The sequence below is a fragment of the Agelaius tricolor genome, unplaced genomic scaffold (assembly GCF_023055355.1).
Source record: "Agelaius tricolor isolate 1412-34295 unplaced genomic scaffold, bAgeTri1.0.p SCAF_11, whole genome shotgun sequence".
Lineage (NCBI taxonomy): Eukaryota > Metazoa > Chordata > Aves > Passeriformes > Icteridae > Agelaius > Agelaius tricolor.
The window spans coordinates 23426500-23450377 of NW_027269271.1; the positions used below are offsets into that span (position 1 = coordinate 23426500).

The 23878-nt window shown below is 47.8% G+C and overlaps 1 protein-coding gene across 1 annotated transcript; it reads left to right on the forward strand.

The window, feature by feature from the left end:
• The first annotated feature begins 1577 nt into the window (after positions 1-1577).
• On the forward strand, positions 1578-23423 carry SLC5A9 (solute carrier family 5 member 9). The gene is made up of 14 exons (XM_071436684.1): positions 1578-1724; positions 2405-2476; positions 4224-4328; positions 6626-6790; positions 9320-9425; positions 10002-10082; positions 10830-11035; positions 11860-11995; positions 12841-12948; positions 13118-13268; positions 14314-14482; positions 14981-15196; positions 21126-21267; positions 22886-23423. The coding sequence occupies exons 1-14, from the start codon at positions 1593-1595 to the stop codon at positions 23092-23094; spliced, it is 1998 nt and encodes a 665-aa protein (XP_071292785.1). The 5' UTR covers positions 1578-1592; the 3' UTR covers positions 23095-23423.
• Positions 23424-23878: the final 455 nt, after the last annotated feature.

The window sequence follows — 23878 nt, forward strand, 5'->3', positions numbered from 1 at the left end:
CCTGGGAGTGGGGAGCAGAGCAGCTCCTGCCTGAACAGGATGGAGCAGCGAGGAAAGCATTGCCACAAATGCACTCAAGGTGTTGTCCATGCTTGAGGTGCAGCTGCTGCAATCCTGCCCAGCAACTGGGCTGGCCACTGCAGCTTGGGATGGTCCAGGCTGTGTAATAACACTGGCAACATCCTGCTGCCATAAGCCTGTGTCATTCCAGTGTGTCCAATGGACTCATGGAAGCTCATGGCTGTTGGGAATGGCTTATTGGATGTATTTGCTGGCCTGGGGTGAAAACTTTCAAGTGTTTCCAAGTGTTGGTTGCTGCAGATACAGCAGTGTGGGAAGGTGGGGTGAAGGGCTAGGTCAGGCAGATACCTGGAGTTTGGGCTTCCCATGTGGAGGAGCATTCCTGGTTTGGGAAGACTGGAGACACTGTTTGCTTCTTGGGCAGGTATTTAATGCATGCTAGGATTAGGCAAGTGTCTTTTGCTTTCAGGTGCTGAGGTGTTAAGAGGGAGAAGTGTGTGGGTGAGTGTCAATCAGCTCTGTGCAGGGAGAGCTGCCTGTTTATACCAGGGGATTTAGGCTTCCAGATATTTAATTTCTGGTAACTGTACTTCAGCTTGTTGAAACATTTCAATTTTGAAAAGCCTCTTGTGGATAATGAGCCTACAGGGAGGCACTGCTCCCAGGGAGGCTCAGACTGGGGAGCAGGGGTGGATGTGGGCTTCATGTTAGCTGTGCAATTAATGAGCAAGTCAGTAGCCAGCATTTGCAAGAAAAATCTGGGAGAGAGGGGAATAAAACAAAGTGAGAGAGAGAGAGGTTTTGATGCCTCCCTTGAAACCAAGATCAAGCACAGCTCACCTAAGTTTAAAATGTCCCATGTGATATGTCATGGGGTGAGGGACCACAGAGGGTGAGGTTGGGGGATGTGGGAGATGGTTCTGCTTTGAGTCTGGGGTCTGCCTGGAGAAGACTCTGGAAGGGCTCTGCCAGCCCCAGTAAGAACCTTTAATGATCCTCCCAAAGCTGCCCCTGCAAAGGAGGAGAGGTTTGGTGTGACCCCCTCCCCTGTTTCAGGGGGCTCGTGCTGGACAAGGAGGGTGCCCACCTTGTCTGCAAACCAGGATGAGAAATGTCCCTGCTGGGGACCTGGGTGCACAGTTGGATATGTCACAGGGTCCAGCCCTCTCCTCCTTCCTGCCCATGTCCTGGGACACAAGGGTCCTACTGGGGCTGGCAGAGCCATTCCAGAGCTGGCTGAGGGGCACAAGCCTTGTCCAGGCAGACCTCAAAGCAGAACCATTTCCTACATCCCAGTGGGTGTCACCAATGGGTAAATGGGCAGGAGAAAGGACCGCTGGTAAATGGACATGAGGGGGAATGGGAGGAATCCTCAGACCACAGAGCTGTGTGGTGGCCCTCTCTGATGATCCATGGAGACCAAGCTCCTGCTGAAAAATGTCACAGTCTGCCTGGCCTCTGCTCCCCACTCACACATTCTTGACCCTGTTAATTATTACAAGGGAAACGATGAAGGCCAACGTGCATTTCAGTCCATCGTGAGGGAGCAAACCATCAGTTTGCTCAGAGCCATGAGCCAGCAGAGCACAGCCACCACAGAGCTGCCTGGGCTGCCAGGGGACAAGGCAGCAGCAGCCTTTGCAGTGGCAGACATCATCGTGGTGGTTCTGTACTTCGTCTTTATCCTCGCTGTGGGGATATGGGTGAGTCCCTGAGGGGCCTGGTTTGGGTCTGCCAGAGCCAGAGAGGCTTTGATGCTCCCTGCACTCCTCCTGGGTACAAAGGGGTTTGCCTGCAAATGGCATCCTCTGCACAAATTATCCCAGTGCCTATGGAGCAAATTTGGGCGTGGCAGGAATCCTTCTGTGAGCCTTCACTTCCACCCCAGCCAGGGACAACTGTGGGATCACTCCCTGGAGGTTGTTCTGGGAATGATGCTCGGCTCAGAGCAGTCTCACATCTGGGTGTGGACAGGCAGGAGGCAAAAGAAAAGCCAAGGTTGTGCTGGAGAAGACTAAAATGGGACCTTAAAAACTTTGGAAAGATTGTTGCTAATGATTTGTTCGTGTTGTTTGGCAAAGGCCTCTGTCACAGACCCCTACTGTGTTCTGCTTGGCTGAACTGTTTTTTCTCTCCCAGTTGCTACGTTCAGGGAGAAGTCATTAAACAGGTACAAGCAGCTTCTTTCCACAGCACGACTGTCAGAAGCCTGCACAAAAAGGGGCAGAAGCAGTGTGTGAAGCCTGGCATACCTAACAGATACATAAAACTATTTTGGAGCTGGTGCTGAGGCCAGACACTGAGGATTCTCCAGGCTTGGTCTGACTCAAGGAGGGTGAATGGAGAAAAACATTTTTTCTTGTTCTTTTTCCTGTGCTTCCAGTCATCAGTACGAGCGAGCCGGGGCACTGTTGGAGGATATTTCCTGGCTGGAAGATCCATGTCTTGGTGGCCTGTGAGTGAAATGCTTCCCTCTGTTTCTCATGGTTTGAAAGCAATTCCAGGTGTGAGAGCAGGTCTGGTGAGGAGACCCAGCCTTTACATGTTCTGACTGTAGTCTTGAGATGAAGGGCACAGATGAAGGATCCATAAGGAATCATCCCACTCATCTTTGCCAGTGGGCTGCAGCATGGAGCTGCCAGGCCAAAAGGGTAGCTCAGCACCTTCAGGGTTTTCCAAATCTCAGTCTCTCTGCTTAAAGTCAGCAATAAAAATGTTCCCACTGATGAAAGTTGGGGAATGCTGGCTGCCTACCTGGGTTGGAAACTTCTTGGCTTGAACTCTCCACTGATGTTCCCAAGTCAAAAGAGCATTAGGTAATCTAGGAATGTGTTATCCAGTAAAGAGCATTTAAGCACTAAATCAAAAATAATCCCTAATCCCAGGACTTTGAGCCCTTGCTATTTAGAGCAGAGTTGAGTTTATTGACTAACAATGTACAGGATATAAACTTCAAACCACTGAAGTATAAATCTTCACTATGAAGGAAAAAATAATCTATTGAAGGCGCCTTTTCTTGGGAGTGAAAGGTACATATAAAGATAATTTAGAGTTGGAAAGAAATAAAAATGCCACAGGAATAAAGATTCTTCTCAGCCAATGCCAGACTCTAGAACCATATATCTCTTCAGTGAGTCGTGAGTAACGGAATGCACTTCTCAACCAAAACAGGTTTTTCTTTTTTTTCCTTTGGCTGTGCATTGCCCATAAATTCACTAGGCTAGATTTTCAGCCTCTTCCACCAGAGACACATACACCTCTCTAAAATCTGTCATTTCTTAAAAGTTCTTTAAACTTCTGCCTCAGCCAAGTGACATTTAATGCAAAAGCTTAGCTTGATGGTTTTGTCTAATTAGGAGGGGGAAAAGTAAAAGATACTAAAGTTGCATATTTTTTCCTCAATCTTGTTCTTCTAAACAAGATATCTGGGTTTTTTTTTTTTCTATTTAAAAAATCTCCCAAACAAATCCCAAAACATTGTCACTGCTTTTGGCTCCAACTACAGGTGGCTGAAGAGGGTGTTTGGTACATTCAGCTCTTCTGAACTCTTAAGTTTAGAGCAACCTCTAATGCTGTTCACTTCTCAGATTTGTTTGTCAGAGCTGATTCCACCTCTGCAGCTCTCCGGCAGGCTCGGGTCCTCGTGGCCTTCACCTTGAGTACATGACTGGCTTATCTGTATTTTATTATTGTTTTTATCAGAGTGACAGGTTTCAGCTGTGCATTACAAGGCCTCAGCTAAGACCTGATATTGAATTGCAAGACATGTGGAGGCAGAGCAAGGGTCAGCAGGGTCAGAGATGGCACCTTTCTGGCTGCCTAACAAGGGAATGGAGAAATCCACCCCATTTCATGGACACTGAGAAATCTGTGGTGTCACCAGGCTGCCCTCCCTCTGCTGTGCCCCTGTAACAGGTGTGCTTCTCAGAACCACTGGCAAAGTGAGCCCTGATTGTGAGATTAAGCTTTGCACCGGAGTGGGGGCAGTGGAAGGGAGCAGGGATGTGCTTTACCATACCAAAATGTAGGTGAGGTGAGGAGAGCTGAAGGAAAACCCAACTCTGCGTCAGCACCCATCTGCCTAACCACAGGGAGATGACACCCTGGGGAAAGAGACTCTATGGGGGGAGGAAATGCTTGGGTTGATAGAGAAGTCCCTCCAGGTGGGTGTCTCAGTTCCATCCCTGCGCCCTGTGTTCCAGATTGGAGCCTCCCTGATGTCGACCGACGTGGGCAGCGGTTCCTTCATCGGCCTGGCGGGCACGGCGGCAGCCGGGGGCATCGCCGTCGGGGGCTTTGAGTGGAATGTGAGTGCCAGCTCTGCTGCCAACAGAGATGTCACTGTTTACACAGGGACTGGGGGTTTCCCTCCAAAATCAGGTGTTTAACGGTACCAGCAGCAACAAGTGCTCAGCTCTCAGGAGAGAAGCCGGCAGACATTCCGACAGCCTCGGAAACATGAGATCTTTATTTTAGTTTAAGTGGAATTCACCGGGATTATTAGCTCTTTGGCCTTCCCAGTGGTGCACAGCCTTATTTTTAAGCTTTATTCTGTGAAGATTAAAATAAAAGGTAATGGATGCTGCAAAGGTACTTGGATAATCACAGGATTCTGGGTGCAAGGAGCTGGGAAAAAAAAAAAAAGCAAAAAGATGCAGCATGTGCTCCTGTATTCACTGTAAATCCATGAAAATCAGCAACACTCTCTTCACCTGGCAGCTGCCAAAAGGTGGCACCTCTGGGGTGAACATCTGGGTGTGAAGGCAGGACTCATTGTGCCCTGTTGAAGTGGCCTGGAAAATTGCCACTGACAGCACACACAAGAGCATGAAAACCAGGCCCTTGGTGTGTGGTGCTAATGAAATTTCTCAGCTGATGAGGAGTGAGATTAGTGCCAGCCTCACAAGAAGCATCACTCATCTAACTGAATCCCTTGCCTACCTCAGCAGAGAGTGTTAGCAGTGCCAAGCACAGGCAGGGCTCACCAAAAGCTCTCTCCTGCTGTATGTATTCACTGCAATGTTTTTTTCTAGACCTTTTAAGTCACCTTTAAATCCTTTGTGAAGAAAACAGAGACTGTTCAGCCTGGTGCACGTAGGACATAATATTGTTGTTCTCAAAGGAAATTTATTCAAGTCACTTTAGAAGCTCATGAAGACAAGATTGTGTTTCAGGGCAAATCTAACTTCATGAGTTCAGACTGATTTATTTCAGATTGGAAAGAGAACTTACATATGCCATTACTGCCTCCCTGTGCCATGGGACATCATTCAGCTGGAGGGATCATAGGAGCATCTTTCACCACAGCCAGTCTCTGCCACTGCAGGAGCCATGGCTGCTCTCAATCAGTCACAATCTCTGCTCACAGGGATCAGGTTTTTTTCTGAAAACTTAAATAATTGATCAAAATAAATGTAAGGATGAAAGATAATGGCTGGATACCACCAGGAGGTGGGGTTTGATGATCCCATGGCTTTCATGTACCTTCAAGTTCTCCTGTTTGGGCTTTTGCTGGGAATTAGAGAAGAAATACATGAGGAATGCCTTTACACTTTCCAAAAGACTCTTCACCTGTGACAAAGCAACTAAAGTGCCTCTTTATCTACCAGTGACAGAAGCACATCTGCACCAGCCTGCAAGGAGAACATCCCAGCAGAATCTTGCTGTTGCTTATTTTTATGCTCCGCAGGGACAGTCTGCTGCCTCAGCCTCATCACTTGCTAATCGAGCAACAAACAGATGCTCCCATCCTGCTCTGAATCACTTAACTCTTCACTGCCACAGCATCAGTGGTTTTAAAGGCCACCAAATACACCATCATCTTTCAGAGAACCAGAGCAACAGAATACACCACCTTGCTCAAAAGACCAGGGGAAGGAAGAGGAAGGGGACACCCATGACAGAGAGAAATACAGGCCTTAGGAGGAGATCTTCAAAAGCTTTTGGCTGAATTGTAATAATTCCTCCAGCTGCTGGCTCATCTTCTGAGCAGGGAGAAAAACTCAGTCTGCTTCTCAAATGTGGTATTTTTGGGGATCCCCATCATGGGGAGGAAAGATGAATCGGACTCCATGTTCTCAGAAGGCTAATTTATTATTTTATAATTTAAATATATAAATTATAATATAAATTATTTTATAATTTATTATTTTATGATATTATATTATATTAAAGAATACTATACTAAAGAATAGAGAAAAGAAACAGACAGAAGGCTAGAAGATAATAATGAAAAACTCGTGACTCTCTCCTCAGAGTCCAACACAGCTTGACAGTGATTGGTCATTAGGTTAAGACAATTCACATGAAACCAATGTGGTTGGTAAACAATGTCCAAACCACATTCCAAAGGAAATTCCAAAAGCAGCAAATCACAGGAGAAGCAATCAGATAATGATTGTTTTCATTTTTCTCTGAGGCTTCTCAGCTTCCCAGGAGAAGAAATCCTGGTGAAGGGATTTTTCAGAAAATATGACAGTGACGCTCAAATACATCACATGGCACTGTACCTTTCTGCTTTCTTAGGATGGCTACTGCCAGAACAGGGGGCAGAGCTGTTCCCATGTGTTGAGTCCTGTGCCTTTATTCTCTGTCTCCTTAACAGGCCATCTGGCCACTGCTGGCTCTGGGCTGGATCTTCGTGCCAGTTTACATCGCAGCAGGAGTTGTCACCCTGCCTGAGTACCTGAAGAAGAGGTTTGGAGGGCAGAGGCTGCAAATCTACACGTCTGTGCTGTCCCTGATTCTCTACATATTCACCAGGATATCGGTATGTGTCCATCTGAACACCCCCCTCGTGTCTAGGGCAGGGAGAGCGCATCCGGGTGCAAGGCAGGGCTGCTCAAAGGAGCAGCTCCACTCCCAGGAGCAGCTGCAGTGTGTTAGTGTGCTGCCCTTGCCTCTGTATTGATCATGGAGACCTTTCCTAAGAGAGAGACAGAGCCCTCATTAAACAGCAATGCACACTGAGAACTTTACAGGGATGTGCAACTAATTGCTAAACAGTGTAAGTACCGTGGGCTGTCTGCCTGCTTTTCCTCTTCTATCACATCAAACCTTAGGCATCAGAGATAGAGGAAGGGCTGCATTACCCCATGTGAAAATCTGGCTGGCTGCATCTTGTAGAGATGAAATTCTCTTAAACTATCATAAACCTGCTGTTGTTCTTGTAGTTGAGATTTCAGCATTAGGTATTTTATGGTTGTTCCTCTCTCTTTCTCACTTGTGTTGCACAAAAAGGGTACAGTGAAAAGGGAGGTAGGTTCTGGCTTAAGACAAAATGCAGCATCTTTTCTGAATTGCTTGTAGCATTGTACCCTGCTGGTAACCAAATCCCAGTGTACTGGGTATATTGGGTATTTCCCCCTTTTAAATGCCATTCACAAAGAAACAAAATTGTGCTCAGATATTTACTAAGAACTACCTGTGCCCTTGGAGGGAGAGGAGTGTGTTTGAGAGTCCATTACAGGGACTGAAGATGTCAGTCCTTTGTCTCCAGCTGATTATCCCAAGGTCAGTACAAGCCAGCTTTCACTAGACCCTTCTGAAAAATTCAGATGTCAAATTGCCTTGGGAGACACTGACTGGAGATAAAACACTCATGTGGCTTCAAGGTCCTTCTCCCAGGCTCATTATGCCTCAGCTCCTGGGAGGGGCATTGAGAGGAGCTCCAGGCTGGGAGTGTGGGATAGATTTCCCCCTCTGATGGGCAGCTCTTGGTCATGTCACCCACTGCTGTCACCACTGCCTCCAGCTTTGCTCTGTGGGACCAGAGCACAGCCCTGGGTGACAGAGTGAGCGAGGCCTTGCGAAAAGGCACTTAAAGCCTCTTTACCTGTGAGGGATAAATAGCAGCTCTCTCCTGCAGCAGCCCAGAGTGAGCACAGCCACGCAGACAAGGTATGAAACAGAGCTGTCTTTCAGAGTGACCTTCAGCAGAGCAGCATTTGCCAGTGCTTTTCAGAGCAGGACCCTGGCCCCCATCAGTGCTGTTTCATCCCACTGGTTTCTCCTCTGCGCAGCCAATTCACGCGTGGCTGATGGATGTGGCTGGGGCACTTTATGGCCATGACAGGTGCTTTCTATTAAGCACAGCTATTGTTTGTGGAGAGCTCATTTAGCGGCTGGCTGGACAGCAGGCACTTGGTTACAAGAAGGATTTTTCTCCCTGTGCTTGCTGCCCAAACGTAGGTCAACAACCAGGGCACTGCAGAGTCTTCTTGGCTTGCAAAGAAAACAGAGATCTCAATAAACAGTGTTGTCAGAGGGCTGATCCTGCACGGCTACAGAGGTGGTGGTGTTTCCTGCTGGGAAGCCAAACCCCAGAAGGGGAAAGGATTCCTGTGGAGTGCTGGCTGTGCCTGCCATGCCTCAGGCCCACAGAGGTCAGGGCTCTTTGCTTTTAGGGTGCTCATTTCAGATATAGCAAATGGAATTCTTGCCCCATCCCTTCTGCCTCCCTTGGCAAGGGTCTTCACCTGTATCTCACCCCATATCAGACTCACAGGTGTCCTTCTACCTTACCTTCCCAACATAAACATCTCCCATATCACCTTCTGCAATTTGGAATGATGTTATCTGTGTAATTCCAGGTTTCACCCGGTTTCTGGTGTCACTCTGCCAGAAGGTCCAAACAAAACACAACGGATGGGACTTTCTGTATTTCTAGTGAGGTCCTCAGCAGGTATAACCTGTTTTTCTGGAGTCACTCTAATGTGCTGAACTGCATGAACAGAAAAACCACCTGTTGACCTTCTCAGATAAACCAATCATGGTACAAGACATCAGTGACTCTTTAGGAGTCTTTCAAGAGGAAGTGTCTCTGGACCATGAGGCCACTCTAGAGGCAGCCCTGGGAAGAAAAGGTCTCTGCTATCTCCCCCTCCTTCCCTCCTGTGTCTGCCTGTGGACACATGGGCTCTGCTATCCAGGGATGTGTTCTCAGTCACCAAAAGAAGTGACAGCTTACACCAGTCCTTCTCAGTGCCAGCCAGGATTCTATGCCTCAAGATGATCTTTCTTTTGATTTCTTTTTAGTCCCTTGGCGTAGCACCTTCATTTTCACCCTGCTGCTCTCCCAAATCCTGAAAACTCTGACCTGGAGGAAAGTTTTTCCTTACAGCAAAACAAGGTTCAGAGCCAAGAGTCCCAACAGCTCTTCTCCTCCTCTTCCAGTTCACCTTGGTGGTGTCCTCCCCTGTCAGTGCTTCCAGCCGCAGAGGGCTGCAGGCTGCTTTATTAGATTTCCCTTGCACGAAGCACTGCTAACGCCAGACTGCCCTTGGTTTTTTTATTCCAGACAGACATTTTTGCTGGAGCATTGTTCATCCAAACTGCTTTGGGCTGGAACCTCTACTTGTCCACTGTGGTCCTGCTAGCAGTGACTGCTGTCTACACCATAGCTGGTAAATAGCTGGTTTTGAAGAACACATCATAAACTGGAACTTAGGATATAAGTTTCCCATTTCCTACAGAGGGGAAAGAGTGTTCAGGTTCTGGTCTGAGGGAGACATTGCCCCAGTTGCTGGTAGTACCTGCCTTGTTACTCTCAGCTGTTGGAGATCTTTGACTCTTCCCCTCTTGGTCCATGGGAAGGAGGTACAGGGGAAGCATCACTGTTTTTAGAGGATTTTCTAACACCGCACAAGGCTCTGGGCTCCCTCTGTGCAGGAAGTTACCACTGCCCATATTTGCTATTTTGTTCCCTTCCTGCAAAATTAGCAACTTTAGCTGTTAAGATGCTGAGCTGCCTCTGAGTTCTCCCATGAACATGGAAAACCTTCCACACTGTTCCTCATGGGAGGGCTTGTGACAGCTGTGGGCTCCAGAGGAGCAGCTCAGCGCCAGCTTCTCCCAGTGGGTCTGTCCTGAAATGCCAGGGCTGGGGCTAAAGAAAGCTTTTATTCCAGGTGAGGTGCCTGTTTCCCTGTGTCACCTGTGCATGGTGACACACTGACTGCTGTCTCTGCTTCTCCTGGCAGGGGGTTTGACTGCTGTGATTTACACAGACGTGCTGCAGACCCTGATCATGGTGCTGGGAGCTTTGGTCCTCATGTTCATAGGTAAGGGGAACCTGCAGTGGCACTTCAGTGCTCCCAAGGCCACTAGACCTTAGCAGGTGCCTTGCCCTTTCATGTGTGGTGCAGAAATGAGTTTGATCTGCTCACAGAAGTGGTGCCAGCACGAGTCTCATTCTCCAAGCCATCGTACTGTCTTCATCCTTGCTAACTGTATGGAGGTGAGGCTCTGGATATCTTCACCTCACTGGAGTTGCCAAAGAACTTTGGAACATCGCATTCTCAGAGCCAAATTTAGCTCTCATTAAGCCCATATCAATTCAGAGTAGCCCTGCTGATTTCCACTGTTGACTTTGGGAGTTCATATGGGTGCAACTGAGAGTTATAAAAAAATAAACAGCAACAAGGAAATGACCACCATCAGTCTTTGTTTTAAGCCTTCTTGGCAAACGGAAAGATCTAAACTAGGTATATCTTTTTTTCATGTTATACTTTCCTGCTCTAGCTTTTGGAGGGTGTATAAGTAAAAACTAGATGCTGATGACATTGCAGGGATTAGGATCATGGAGGCTTTCCTGCATTGATCCTCTTCCAGAATGTATTGTTTAAACCACAAGGACTCTGGGCAAAATCCAGCTGACTTCTGTAGAAACTTTGACTGCAAAAAGCAAGGGTGGAATGAAAAGTAAAGGAGATAAGAAGAAGATAAAAGAAAAGTAATCACGAGACTCAGATTAGATAATAACTTTGCATGATGCAACAGCCCTTAAATCACTGGCATTTTCTTTACAGGATTTGAAAAAGTTGGCTGGTATGAAGGACTTAAGGAGAAATACAGCACAGCAATACCAAAGATCACAGTCCCAAACACAGACTGTCACCTCCCACGTGCGGATGCCTTTCATTTGTTCAGGGATCCCATCACAGGAGACCTTCCCTGGCCTGGCCTTGTATTTGGTCTCACAGTGGTGGCTCTTTGGTGCTGGTGCACTGACCAGGTAAATAAGACCTTTCCCTCAGCAGACAAACCACCACAGTGTTATTTTTAGTCCACTCCTCAGTCTGTGGATCTGTAAGCTGAAAAATCACTGTGCCTCAGTGTGCAGGAGCTGCTACTTTTTTTACTGGTCTAGACCAGAATGTCTCACTCCTTCCACCTTCTCAGCAAGCTGCTAATTTTATGCACTTCTTAGTGCAGTGAGAACAGGTTGTTTTCATCCATCTTTATCCCACTGTGGGCTGGTGAGTACTGGGAGTCTTCATGCAGTTATCATGGCGAGGATATAAAAATGTGAATCTGGAGCTGGCTGTGCCGTGACCTTGAGTGGACCTCCAGACAATATTCCTTCATTCATATTCCCAGATGTCTCATGTCCCTTATTCCTTTTCAAGCTACAAACAGGGAAAGCTGAGTGTGTTTCTCGAGACACTTCTGTGCTTCTGTACTTTCAGATGGGACAATTATGAAACCCCACCACTGAGCTTTTTACCAAAACACCCACAGTCTGCTTCATCCTGTGTCTCTTGCTGCCACACAGCTGCTGTCTCCAGCCCTCAAGGTGGCTTCATTTCAGTCAAGGGTGAAATTATTCCTGTAAAGGAAATTTCCACGCTGCCCTCTCCTGTAGCCTGTGGACTGAGCTCTGAGTGGTGGCAGCAGGCTGCAGTCAGTGAGGTGGGAAAGTTGTCCTTGGCATGCAAAACACCCTGGGATCCTGTGGGCTGAAAGTCATCCCTGAGAAGGAGAGACAGAGGGAATGGATCCTGCTCTCTCTGCTGTGCTGCTCTTTCATTCTCTGCTCCCTTTCTGCACTGTTTGCAGGTGATGGTCCAGAGGTCTCTCTCTGCCAAGAACCTCTCCCATGCCAAAGGTGGATCAGTGTTTGCAGGATATCTGAAACTCTTCCCTGTGTTTTTCCTTGTCATGCCAGGAATGATCAGCAGAGCTCTTTTCCCAGGTAAGCCTTCCCATCTTCCTTGACACGGGGCTCCATCCTGCTGTGACCACTACTCCCACACAGCACTTGTGCAGCTCAGAAACTGCTGTCCTGAAGGCATGTTCATAGAGGTTCCTGTTGCACCATGGTGTTCCCAAGCCCTCCCTCCATCTCCAGTGCTCCCACAGTGGCAGAAATCCCCAGGAGTAGCCATAAGGGACATACTTTGCTATTGGGGCCATATAACTCCATGCTGTGGACACTGCATTCATCTATCTGGAGGGAGTCAGTGAAATTAAATTCATGGAGCACTGAGGTTGTCCTTCAGATCCTATGGATTACATCCATTCAGTATCTTGGAGAGTTTTAGCAATCTCCCACACAAACTCATTTAGGTCCTGGTGGATTAGGCTAAACGAGCCTCCCTTATATCCCAAGGAGCTCTCACTGCTGGTTTCTCCAGAGCCTTCCTCTTTCCAGGAAGAATAACTTGGTTAGAAGGACCACTCCCAGAGGAAAGAGCTTATTTCCCAGATTTCCTAAACAGCAGTAAGTGAGCCTCCAGCATCCCTGGGAACCCAGCTGACAGGTTCATGGAAACAGTCCAGTTCCCACAAGTGACAAATCATCAAGGATTACAGTTATGCAACACCCAGGAGAGATTCAGCTGTATCCTGAACAGAATTTCAAAATGTCATCTCAAAGTTTCACCTCTATTATATGATATAAAGCATTTTCCAGCTCCACTCATTGTAGCTGTATTCCACCTCTGAATTTATATGAAACTGCACAAGGCACCAGGATTTGTTCCCTTGATGGGCAGTGGGGTTTGCACTGACTCCCTGTTGTTTCCCTGTGTTCCCCAGATGAAGTGGCCTGTGTGGACCCAGAGGTCTGCAAGAGGATCTGTGGAGCTGCTGTGGGTTGTTCCAACATTGCCTACCCCAAACTGGTCATTGAACTCATGCCTGATGGTGAGGAACACCCTCGTGGGGCTGGGCTTGGGCCAGGCTCTGCACGGGGTGGGGGGATCAGGCTGCCCTTACCCATCCAAAGGATGTGGAAATCTTACCAGAGAGCAGGATGGAAAAAACAGTGCTTGGAGGCCCAGCCCTGATTCCCCTTCTGTGTTGTCTCCTGCAGGGCTCCGGGGTTTGATGATTGCCGTGATGATGGCAGCCCTGATGAGCTCCCTCACCTCTGTTTTCAACAGCAGCAGCACCCTCTTCGTGCTGGACATCTGGCAGCGGGTCCGCAGGCAGGCCTCCGAGCAGGAGCTGATGATTGTGGGCAGGTCCTTGCATTTATTTATGTCTTGTTCCTCTCACCATCTCTTCTGATAGCAGCTTTTGCATCCTCCAGGCTGGGCTCACGGAGAAAAATCTGGTGCCTGCAATACAGAGCAGGAGGACAGCCTGGGAAAGAGCGTTGTGTTTTCCAGCTTCATCTTGGATAGGCCTGGTCAAGGAGAAACTCTGAGTGTTCCACTGAGCTAAGCAGATAATTGCCTCTCTTCTCTCTAAACTTATTATAAAAACTGCTTTAAACGTAACTTTTAGAAAAGCCAAAAGTGCTCTTGAGTCATTGTCACCAGAGGTCTATAAAAATGTTATTTTTGCATCAGACAGGAGTGATATGTTGCAATTACTTTTATTTTTTTTTCTTTTTTCTTCAGGGTAAAGTGCAGAGCTGAGTCTCCCAGCTTTCTGTCTCTGTGATAAGTTGTAGTGTCCTTTGCAGATGAGCTTTGGTGCTGTGTTCTATCAGGGGCATATAAAGTTCTCCTCCAGACAGGGGAATTCAGGCTGCATTCAGTGTGGAGGTTTTGCTCTCCAGTCATGAGCATTAAGGTCTAAACTTTGCTGAGCCATAGCTGAAGGCTGAAGGCAAACTCACACTTCACCATGGCAGAGTGGGCAGAGGATGAGTCCCTCTTGCTCAGCACTATGGGCAAACCTCTGTGGCACACAGTGCAAAGGCAGAGGAAGGTTTCAATATTCACCCGAGACCCCAAACACAATTTTAATAAGTAGGAAACGAGTTGGAATTTGGCAAAGGCAAGGGACTGAGCACATTACCTGCTTGGAAAGCTGGCAGAAAGATTGCTTCCACAAGCTACCAGCTCCCTCTTCCTGTCATGACCAAGAACAAGGTCATTGAAGACCACGTCACAGCAGGCTCACATCGGGAGAACAATTTTCTCTTTTCCTGTGTACACAAGGAAAGATTCTTGATAGCGATCTGTGGATTTTTTCTTAGAAAATTCCAAGAACAACTGGGAGCGTGTTTTGCTGCAAATCCACCTACAGGGTTAATACAATTTTATCCTTCTCTTTCAGAGTCTTCACCCTCATCCTTGTGGTTGTCAGCATTCTCTGGATCCCAATGGTTCAGTCGGCCAACAGTGGGAAGCTCTTTGACTACATTCAGTCCATAGGCAGCTATCTGAGCCCACCAATTGCAGCCCTCTTTATCCTGGCAATCTTCTGCAAGAGGGTTAATGAGCCTGTAAGTGAAGTGCCAACAACCAATTGATACATGTGTTTAATTTGATAAAATAAAGAGATATCTCTTCCCTCAGCACTTAGCCTTTGAGACTGGTTAAACTCAGTCCAGCTCAAGAGTGACAATCAGGCAGCCTCTCCTGGCATGCATTAGTGGATCTTAGCCCAGGCTCCAGTGGGTGTGGGTTTGCTTCTAAGTCACTGCAAGTGGGACTTTTTGGCAGTCCCATTTGAAAGCATGAAAGGGAAGTTGTTCTGCCATTTAGGGATGATGTGTCAAAGGCTCATTGGAGGAGTGTCGTTAGGAGGAGATTCTCGCATTGTTTGTGCTCTGTGTGCTCCATGCTCAAGGGCAACGAGAGAAAATGAGGGTTTTCACCTGAAAAAATTCTCCTTTGATGCACCTCAGTGTAAAATGTCTGGGGAAAGAGGGAGAGGGGAGGGAAAATCACAACCAGAGGAAACTTGCAGTGACCTTTTCTCTGCGTTTGCCTTTTCTCAGGGTGCTTTCTGGGGCCTCATGGTTGGCTTTGTTGCTGGTGTGGTTCGGATGATCCTGGAGTTCAGTTACAGTGCCCCGTCCTGTGGGGAGGAGGACAGGAGGCCAGCTGTGCTGAAGGACGTGCACTACCTCTACTTTGCCCTCATCCTCTTTGTCCTCACTTCCATTGCCATCCTCCTGGTCAGCCTCTGCACCCCACCCATCCCTGAAGAAAAGGTGAGTGACTGCAGCCATGCCCTTTCCCCAGAGCCCTGTTTGGATACCCAAATTCCCCGGGATCTGCCCTTCCCTGCTCCTGCATGGCCAGGAAATGGTGTGTGATGCATGTGCTGCCAAGAAGCCCTTGCTGCTCAGCTCTCCCTGTCCCCCAGATCACAGAGTGTTAATGCTGCTGAGCATGAGTGCTTCAAATTGAGTGTGAGTTCCCATGCTGTGCCCAGAGCTGGGCAGACACCACAGCCCATCATAACTGCTAGAGGAAGAAAAGAAGAAGGGGAAGGAGATGAAATCACATTACAGAGCACTGCTGAGGAGGAATTAAATATATCTAATTGTAGCATCTAGCCTGCTTCAGCAGAGCCAGCATCAATCTTGCAGGCAAACAAGATTAATATCTTTTGCAACATGGGCATTTAGGAAAATAACATTTTGTCCCAATGTGATCTCAATTAAATTTAATAACTTTGAGGGAAGCACAACTTTCTTTTACTTAGCACATTAAAATGGTGCAGAGTTGGGAGGTTTTATATAATAAAACCTTCAAGCAACTCTTCCCAGTCCCAAGTTTTAAAGCAGCTGCCAATATAACAAAACTACCACCTACCTCTCAGCAAAGGTTACTGGATAGATTAAAAAGACCTATTTTTTCCTGCCTAACTGCATGAGAGAGAAAATGCTGTGATGGCATCAATCTGTTGCTTCCTCATAACTTGTAAAGCATTAACCAGCGCCATGGATGTTTGATGGAATGTTATAGGTGTCAAAGAGACCCTGCTCCTGAAGATTACATGAAAGCAGGTGCTCAGATAGGGGAGGGGAGGGGGGAGAGAGGCTGGCTTTGTGTCTGCTTGGAGATAAACTCTCAGCTTTTATTAGCTATCAGAGGATCCACATGGGAGAGAGAAATACTGGCAAGGAGGCACCATTAGTTCTGCTGCTTACGTTGTTCATGACTGCTCAGGGGTGGCCAGATGGTTGCCAGCAATTAATTACTGTGGTTTAATGAGTTCCCACTTATCATCTGACCTGTGATAGCTAAACATGTGCAGAGCTCCCTGCCCACAGCAACAGCAAGATAAGATGCATTAACACAGCACTGGTGAACAGTGAGCAGCAAACCAGCAGTTCAGGAGATGGAGAAACTGGCCCCAGCACCTCCAGGCTTTTTAGTCTGACCTCAGAGGTAGGAAAACATTTCAAGCATCTTCCAGGAGGGGCTTTTCAGCATGGACCCCACTATAAAAGAATTAGAGAAAGAGAGGTTCCAATCTTAGATTCCCCAGGGGAGATTTTCAGTGGTATTTCTACTGAAACGTGTGAGCTTATAGGTGCTGGATGTAAGTGACCTTATTTAACACATCCTTCAAAGAGCCAGGGGCATGGTCAGGGAGGGCAGGATTCTGTCTGCAGCAGCTGTGTGCAGTTATCCCAGAGGAACAAAGGGTGGGAGGTGGCCAGGGAGGGAGGAGAGCTTGCTGAAGGGCAGCACTGGCCAGGAGCTAACATCAGCTGGGCTTTTTGGGCTAAATGCTCTCAATAGAGATGTTCAGGATAGCCTTTTGGTATGCCATGGACCCCAAATAGTGCTGAGCTCAGTGCTTGCCCCCTGTGTAAGAGATTCTGTTGTAGAAAATGAATGAGAATTAATGATACAGGCTGTGGCAGTGAAAGGCTGGACACAGAAACCCAGATCCATCATCTGGTATTTGTGATGACCACCCCATGTGCCCCCTGCCCCTCAGTATCTTCCCACCACCAGGAAAATGGGATGGACTGCCAGGAAATTTGTGCCACTAAGCAGTAGCTCATTCCCTCTTTCCACAGCTCAGTAGGAATGGGAGAGCCTGTCCCCATTCCTATTTGTCTGATTGCATTCAGTTTCTACTATTTACCCTCAGTTTCAACAGGAAAGGTCTGCCCTTGTTCCTCAGAGAACAGCCAAAGGAAGGTGTGGGGTTTAGCTGAACTAGGAGACCACACTGCTGGGTTTCTGCCTGTCTGGCAGGAATCTGGGTGGGTAGCACTGAGACCAAAATTTTTCATTTTCCTGGGTCAGATTCACCCCAGATTTTGCCCTGGACATGAGCAGAGGTGTGGGTTTGGGTGTGGGTCACCATCACTTCTGGTGACATGGTTTCTCAGGGTTTTCCCCCTCATGTCCAGTGAGTGTGTGGCTGTGCTGGCTCAGGGACAGAAGTGTTTGGGGAAGGAAGGGCAGGAGGTGGAGATCAGGGTGGATGTGCCAGGCTCTGCCTGTCTGGGTAGAGAGTGGCACCTGGCCTTTGTGTTTGGCCATTATTGACTTGGCATGCAATGGGCAAAGCTGTGGTGAAGGGCCTGAGTGTCCCTGAGGCAGTGCTGGGAGGGGGATGCTGTGCTGGGTATCCTGCACAAGGCCCTGTGGAGCTCTGGAGCTTCCTGGTCCATCAGTTCCCTTCCTGAGCCTCGGGTGTTTCTCCCCTAAGGCTCACATGGGGCTGGTTCTGCTCATCCTTGACTGCAGTGCTTGGGGATGGAATGATGAAAGGCACGGCACAAGAGCTAGGAATTGTGTCATTTGTTTTGTCAAGCAAAAAGAGTAGAAAAACAAGGCAGCAAAGACAAAGCTAGGAAATACAGTGATAGATCATACCTCAGCAGATGTAAATCACCACAGCTCCATTGCCTTCAAAGACCAGGAACAGCTGTTGAGCACAGTTATGTCACTTTGCACCAGCTGAGGATCTACACTGGACAACTTTAAATATTGAATCTCAATGCTTTTGAGATAGTAAATGGGCAAAAGGAGAAAAGAGATTTGTATCTGATGTTAGAGTGGTACAGCTAATGTTCCTGGCTTTAAATGAATTACAATCTGAGAACTGCAAGCTGTAGCATTTTCTCCTGCTGTTTTGGACACTCTCCCATCCCTGTGGTGATTGATGCTGTGCTGGAAAACAAGTATGCAAGGAATTTGTTTGGTATGCTCCAGAGTTCATATGTCTTCATTGTAGGTAGTCCATATTGTGTCACGCCGTCCTTGAAAGCCCTGCAAAAGAGCTTACAATTAAATTTGAGACTGTGAAGCTGAAACACAACTGTCAGGTGCCAGATGGCATTTTGGAACAGAAGGATTTATTCTAGTTTACAAACAACAAAAGGAAAACTTTGCTGAGTTCTTGCAAACTCCCTTGCCCAAGGAGACTGTGAGGGAGAAAAGGGAGGGGAGCAGCCCACAAAGCACCGAGTGCTGCACCAGCTCCCCAGGGCTCAGGGCTCACCCAGACAGGCTGATGGATTGGCAATTCCACCTGCTGTGCTCTGGGACTGGGATGCTCTCCCTGTGTCCTGGGGCACGGCTCTATTGGCTCCTCTTGGTGCACAGCTTAGGAGGAGCACCAAGGAGGAGCACCAAGGAGGAGCACCAAGAGGAGCACCAAGAGGAGCACCAAGAGGAGCACCAAGCCCCCCTGGGCTGCTCTGAGCCCACCCTGAGAGCCCTGAGGTGCTGCAGCTGGAGCTCCCCAGCATCCCTTGGTGGCACTGAGAGCTCTGAGAGCTCTGTGGGTGCTGCAGCTGGAGATCCCCAGCATCCCTTGGTGGCTCTGAGAGCTCTGTGGGTGCTGCAGCTGGAGATCCCCAGCATCCCTTGGTGGCTCTGAGAGCTCTGTGGGTGCTGCAGCTGGAGATCCCCAGCATCCCTTGGTGGCACTGAGCCATGCTCAGCTCTGTGGGTGCTGCAGCTGGAGATCCCCAGCATCCCTTGGTGGCACTGAGCCATGCTCAGCTCTGTGGGTGCTGGCAGGAGCAAATGGAGGGGGGACACAGGGCTCCCCCAGCAGTGCCCAGGGTGACTCTGCAGAGGGGGGCAGAGCCACAGGGCTCCCCAGGACCCAGCACAAGGCTCCCTCCTGCTCCCCTGCCCTTGGACAGGGTGGCCTCAGGCAGCACTTCCAAGGTCCCAGTCAGTAAAGCTGGCACAGCTCCCTGTGGGCAATTCAGAGTGAAGCATTGTCCTGCTTTCTCCAGGCACTGCCACCACCTGCCTCCCCTGCCCATCCCTTGGGAGGCTGTGCCAGGCAAGCCCAGCCAGCCCCACAGAGCTGCTGCTGTGCCCCACAGAGCACAGAGGGGATCTCAAGGGGTGCATTCAGCCCAAACCCACCCCAGCTCACTGCTGCAGGGTGCTGTGGTGTCACCAGGAGCTCTCTAGGATGCTGGTTTGCTTTATTGGCCATGGCAGAGGCACCAGCTCCTGGGTGGGTCAGTGGGGTGATGCCATGAGGCTCCCTCATGTGTGGAGAGAAAAGGAAAAAAGTTTTGGAAATCCTTTAGAACCCTAAAACTTTACTATGTTCCAGTGACATTTCCTAAATGATTAAAAAAAAAAAAAAAAAAAAAAAAAAAAAAAGCATGCCTGAGAAAGATGAGGATCATCAAATCAAAGCAATTTACCACTTCATGACAAGAAAGATTAGCCCTGCCCAATGCTCATCTTGGTTGAAAATGATTTAAATAAAGCTATAAATCTTCTGGAAATTATGCAACATTCTGTGTCAGCTGAAAGCTTCTGCCTGGATTGGTGTGTGCAAAATTCAGAAATTGGACTTGTGTTACTTTGTGAGTGACCCATTGGGGAGGTTCATTTCCACACACAGGCAGAGCAGGGAGGCAGCTGCTCCTGGGGCCTGTGTGTGACTGTGCCTGCCCTGCCCTGTCCCCTGTGCCCCCTGCCAGGCTGGAGCTGCCTTTGGGAGGGATGGATGAGCCAGGACAGGGTCAGGAAGAGCCAGAGAGATCCTGGGCATGCCAAGGCCAGCCCCAGGCCTGGCTTAACCCCAGATCTCTGAGCCCTGGGATGTGTGGCCCCCCCAGAGCTGCCAAAGGGCCACTGAGGTTTGCAGGATCGATGGCTCCTGTGCACTCCCTGTGCTCCAGGGAGATTTTCAGGCTTGCTCTGGGATAAGAGTTTCAGAACTTGGGCATTTGTAAAGCAGACTGATCATCCTTTCTGGCTTTCTGCAGAGACAGGCAAGGTCTTGTATTGGCCCATCAGAGAATTCTGGAATTTAAAAAAAAAATCTTCTGAGGGCACAACAGCTGTCTGGGACTGACTGTATCCAGAGAGGGTGTCTTGGCTTCTTCTTTGATTTACTTTTATTTATTTGGCTTTATTACCTTTCCCTGTTGGAGGGCTGCCATTCTGCAAGCAGACCATCATTGTTTGAGATCAGTCACATGGGCCTTGCAAATAGGAACCTGCTTTTCCAATGTCTGCTAAAGGGTTAATCCTCAGAGACAGGGATGGAACAAGTTCTTTTAAAAAATGGAAGGAGAGAAACAAGATTATTTCACATTTTTTCTCAGCTTTTCAACTCTGGCTGGATGGTGCCAGCCTTCTTACCCAGGGAAGGAAGGGAGGGAAATTGGGAGATCACCCCCAAGAGGCCTCAGCATCACCTTGTGTGACAGTGTTCACAGGGATGAGGCAAGAGATGAGAATGTTGACTCTATGTTCAGAAGGCTTGATTTATTATTTCATGATATATATATATATATATTACATCATAGCTATACTAAAAATAAATAGAAGAAAAGGTTTCTTCAGAAGCTAGTTAAGAATAGAATAGAAAAGAATGAATAGCAAAGATCTTTAGCTCAGACAGAGAGAGAGCCAGCTCTGCTGTGACTGGTCAGTAAATGTGAACATCCACAGGAGACCAGTCCCAGATCCACCTGTTGCGTTCCACAGCAGCAGATAACCATTGTTTACATTCAGTTTCTGAGGCCTCTCAGCTTCTCAGAAGAGAAAAAATCCTAAGAAAAGATTTTCACAAAAAGATGTCTGCGACAGCCTTGGACCTGTGTCCCCCAAGGAGGGAGATGTCTGGGTGGCCACACTGGGACAGGCAGGCAGTGAGCACTTTCTCTCTGTTCCACTTTGCAGCTGGATGGCCTCATGTGGTGGACCAGGCACAAAAAAGCACCTGCCATAATCCTGGCAAACAGTGAAGCAGCACAGACTGACCTGGAACAGAATGACAAGGACCTGGTGGAAGCTGCAGCTTCAGATGGCAAGGAGGAGGCAGGTAGGGCTCTGTCTGTGCACAAACACACTCAGGTGCCTGGGAGTGCACAGCCAGAACCCCATAAACATCCCCAAATTCATGAGGGGCCACCTGGTCCATTCTCTGGGGCTTGCATTTGCAATTTTAAGGATGTGACAAATGCAAGTGTTGGGGTTCTTGGTCCTCCCAACACACCTCAATGTCACATCCCTCTGAATGGCTCAGAAGAGCTGAGATACCTGAAAAAAAGAGCTCCAAAATAGCAGCACAGTCTGAGAGGACCAGGAGACCCTGGGAGCAGATGTGCACTTTGTGGATGCCCTACAATGAACCCACAGGCCTCACTTTTCTCATTTCCATGATGCCAACAGGATCTTTGCATCTTCCCTTAGGATGCAAGCCATGGTTAAAACTCAGACCTTAAATAGCTCTGTGTCCTACCAGAGGTATTTAATAGGAAGGAAAGCAGAGCAAAGTGAAATTAAGGAGTTGTCAGGGGACAGAACAGTAGCAGGAGTTGCTGCATAGGCTAGTTATTTTCAGAGTGGACAGAGCTTTACTCTGCAAATCTATTAAAAATGCAACTTTCTGGTTTTGAGCTTAACTTTTGAAGGTTACAGAGCAGGAACCTAAGAATAAAGACACAAACAATATTTCTTCGCTTCTGCCATTTGCTGGTCAGTCCAAAGGACACTGGAACCAATCACAGCCAAGCTAAATGGAAGTGAACATCCAAACAAATCCTTTGATTTTTTTCTTCCCCAATAGAGTAAATCTGGGTTTAAGTTGAATGCAGTTATTCAGCCTTACTTCTTATTTCTTATCAATTCCTAGTTCACTTTACTTTACTAGCCCACGTTTTTATAAACAAATTCCTTGGTATTTTGGTAATTAGCAGAAATGAGGAAGGAAATGTGAAACACAGCAGTTGACAGTTTAATGAGGGTTTTTTTTTCTGGGTAACACCTTTTTTCAAGGCCCTATAACATCCTGTATTTCAAAAAAGGTTATATTTGGAAAGAACAGCAAGTGAAATACACACAGCAGAGGACTGAAAATTAAAACACACACTTCACCTGGCATGCCATGTGTAATAAACAAGCTGGGATATCTCTAAATGGACCATCATGCTGTCAGGAATTTTAAAAAGCAGAATGTGGGGTGGGGAGGAGGGGGAAGAGGTTTGGTAATTAACTAATGAGTGAGTGGTGCAATCAACTCACTGCAATCAGGCTGTGCTGTACATGGTCTAGAGAGAAGTTTTCCTTTTCCTTTTCCTTTTCCTTTTCCTTTTCCTTTTCCTTTTCCTTTTCCTTTTCCTTTTCCTTTTCCTTTTCCTTTTCCTTTCCCTTTCCCTTTCCCTTTTTCCTTTCTTTCTTCTCCTTCTCCTTCTCCTTGTCCTTCTCCTTCTCCTCTTTTCCTTTTCCCTTTTCTTTCTTCTCCTTCTCCTCCTCCTTTTCCCCTTTTCCTTTTTCATTTTCGTTTTCCTTTTCCCTTCTTTCCATCCCCTTGCATCTCCCACACAAGGTCCCTCTCAAGCCCCACTCCAGACTGGCCAAGGCACCTCCAAAAAACTGGGAGAAGGGAAGGAAGAGTCCCAGCAGATTCCAACAGGCAGGTTTTGGTCTCTTTCTTGCAGCAGCCAAACGTCCCTGGTGGAAAATGGTGTACATGTGGTTCTGTGGTCTGCCCACCAACCCCACGCCCACGCTGTCCCCGGAGGAGAGAGCAGCCCTGGAGCACAGGCTCACCAGCATCGAGGAGAAGCCCCAGTGGAAGATTGTGTGTGACATCAGTGCCATTCTCCTGATGGCCACCAACATCTTCCTCTGGGCGTATTTTGGCTGAGCTGGGTCAGGACTGGCGTGGCTCTGGTTGCTCTCACCTTCCTGTCTAAGCTGGGAGCATCCATCAGGTGACAGAGCAGCACAGCCCTTCCCTGGAGGCACTGCTTGCTGGGAATGATTGTGGGGCTCAGCTTCTCCATGAGGGGGGACCAAAACTCAGCACTGGTCACAGCTGGGATGCAGGGGATGAATGGGATAGCATGTGGGACAAGTCAGGAGCACATTTCATGGGTAAGCTCTTCTGACTTCACTACTACTTTGAAGCACTGAAGTGAAACAAAAGGGAAAAGAATGATTGGGGAGGGGAAGTCTGAGAGGTTTGATTGAAATAAAGCAAAGTTGTCTCAAAACATCTTGACCTTTGCTTGTGTTTTCTAGGAAAACAATGTAATTAGCTAAAAAAAGAAATAAAACTAAAACCAAATCAATCAAAAAATGTAACTCCAGCTGAACAGGAGCTCTGTGCAGGCTGGTTGTGGCAGCAGGGGATGAGTTGTGGTGTCCTAACAAGAACACATTGCTCTCAGGCTGTAACCAATATCCAAGTGCATTGGCAGCAGATGTTATTAATGATGCCAATACATATTTTCTTATTAATCTTCCATACTAGGCTTGTGTCTGTCTGCAAATGATTATCATTCATTTTCCTGACAAATCTATCAAGATCATTTATTACTGTTCGGCAAAGGATCTTCTTTTAAACAAAGATTAATAACATTGCATTTTATCTGGCTGGCTGAGCCAAAGGAAATGAAATTAACAATGAGCCCTACAAACATGTCATC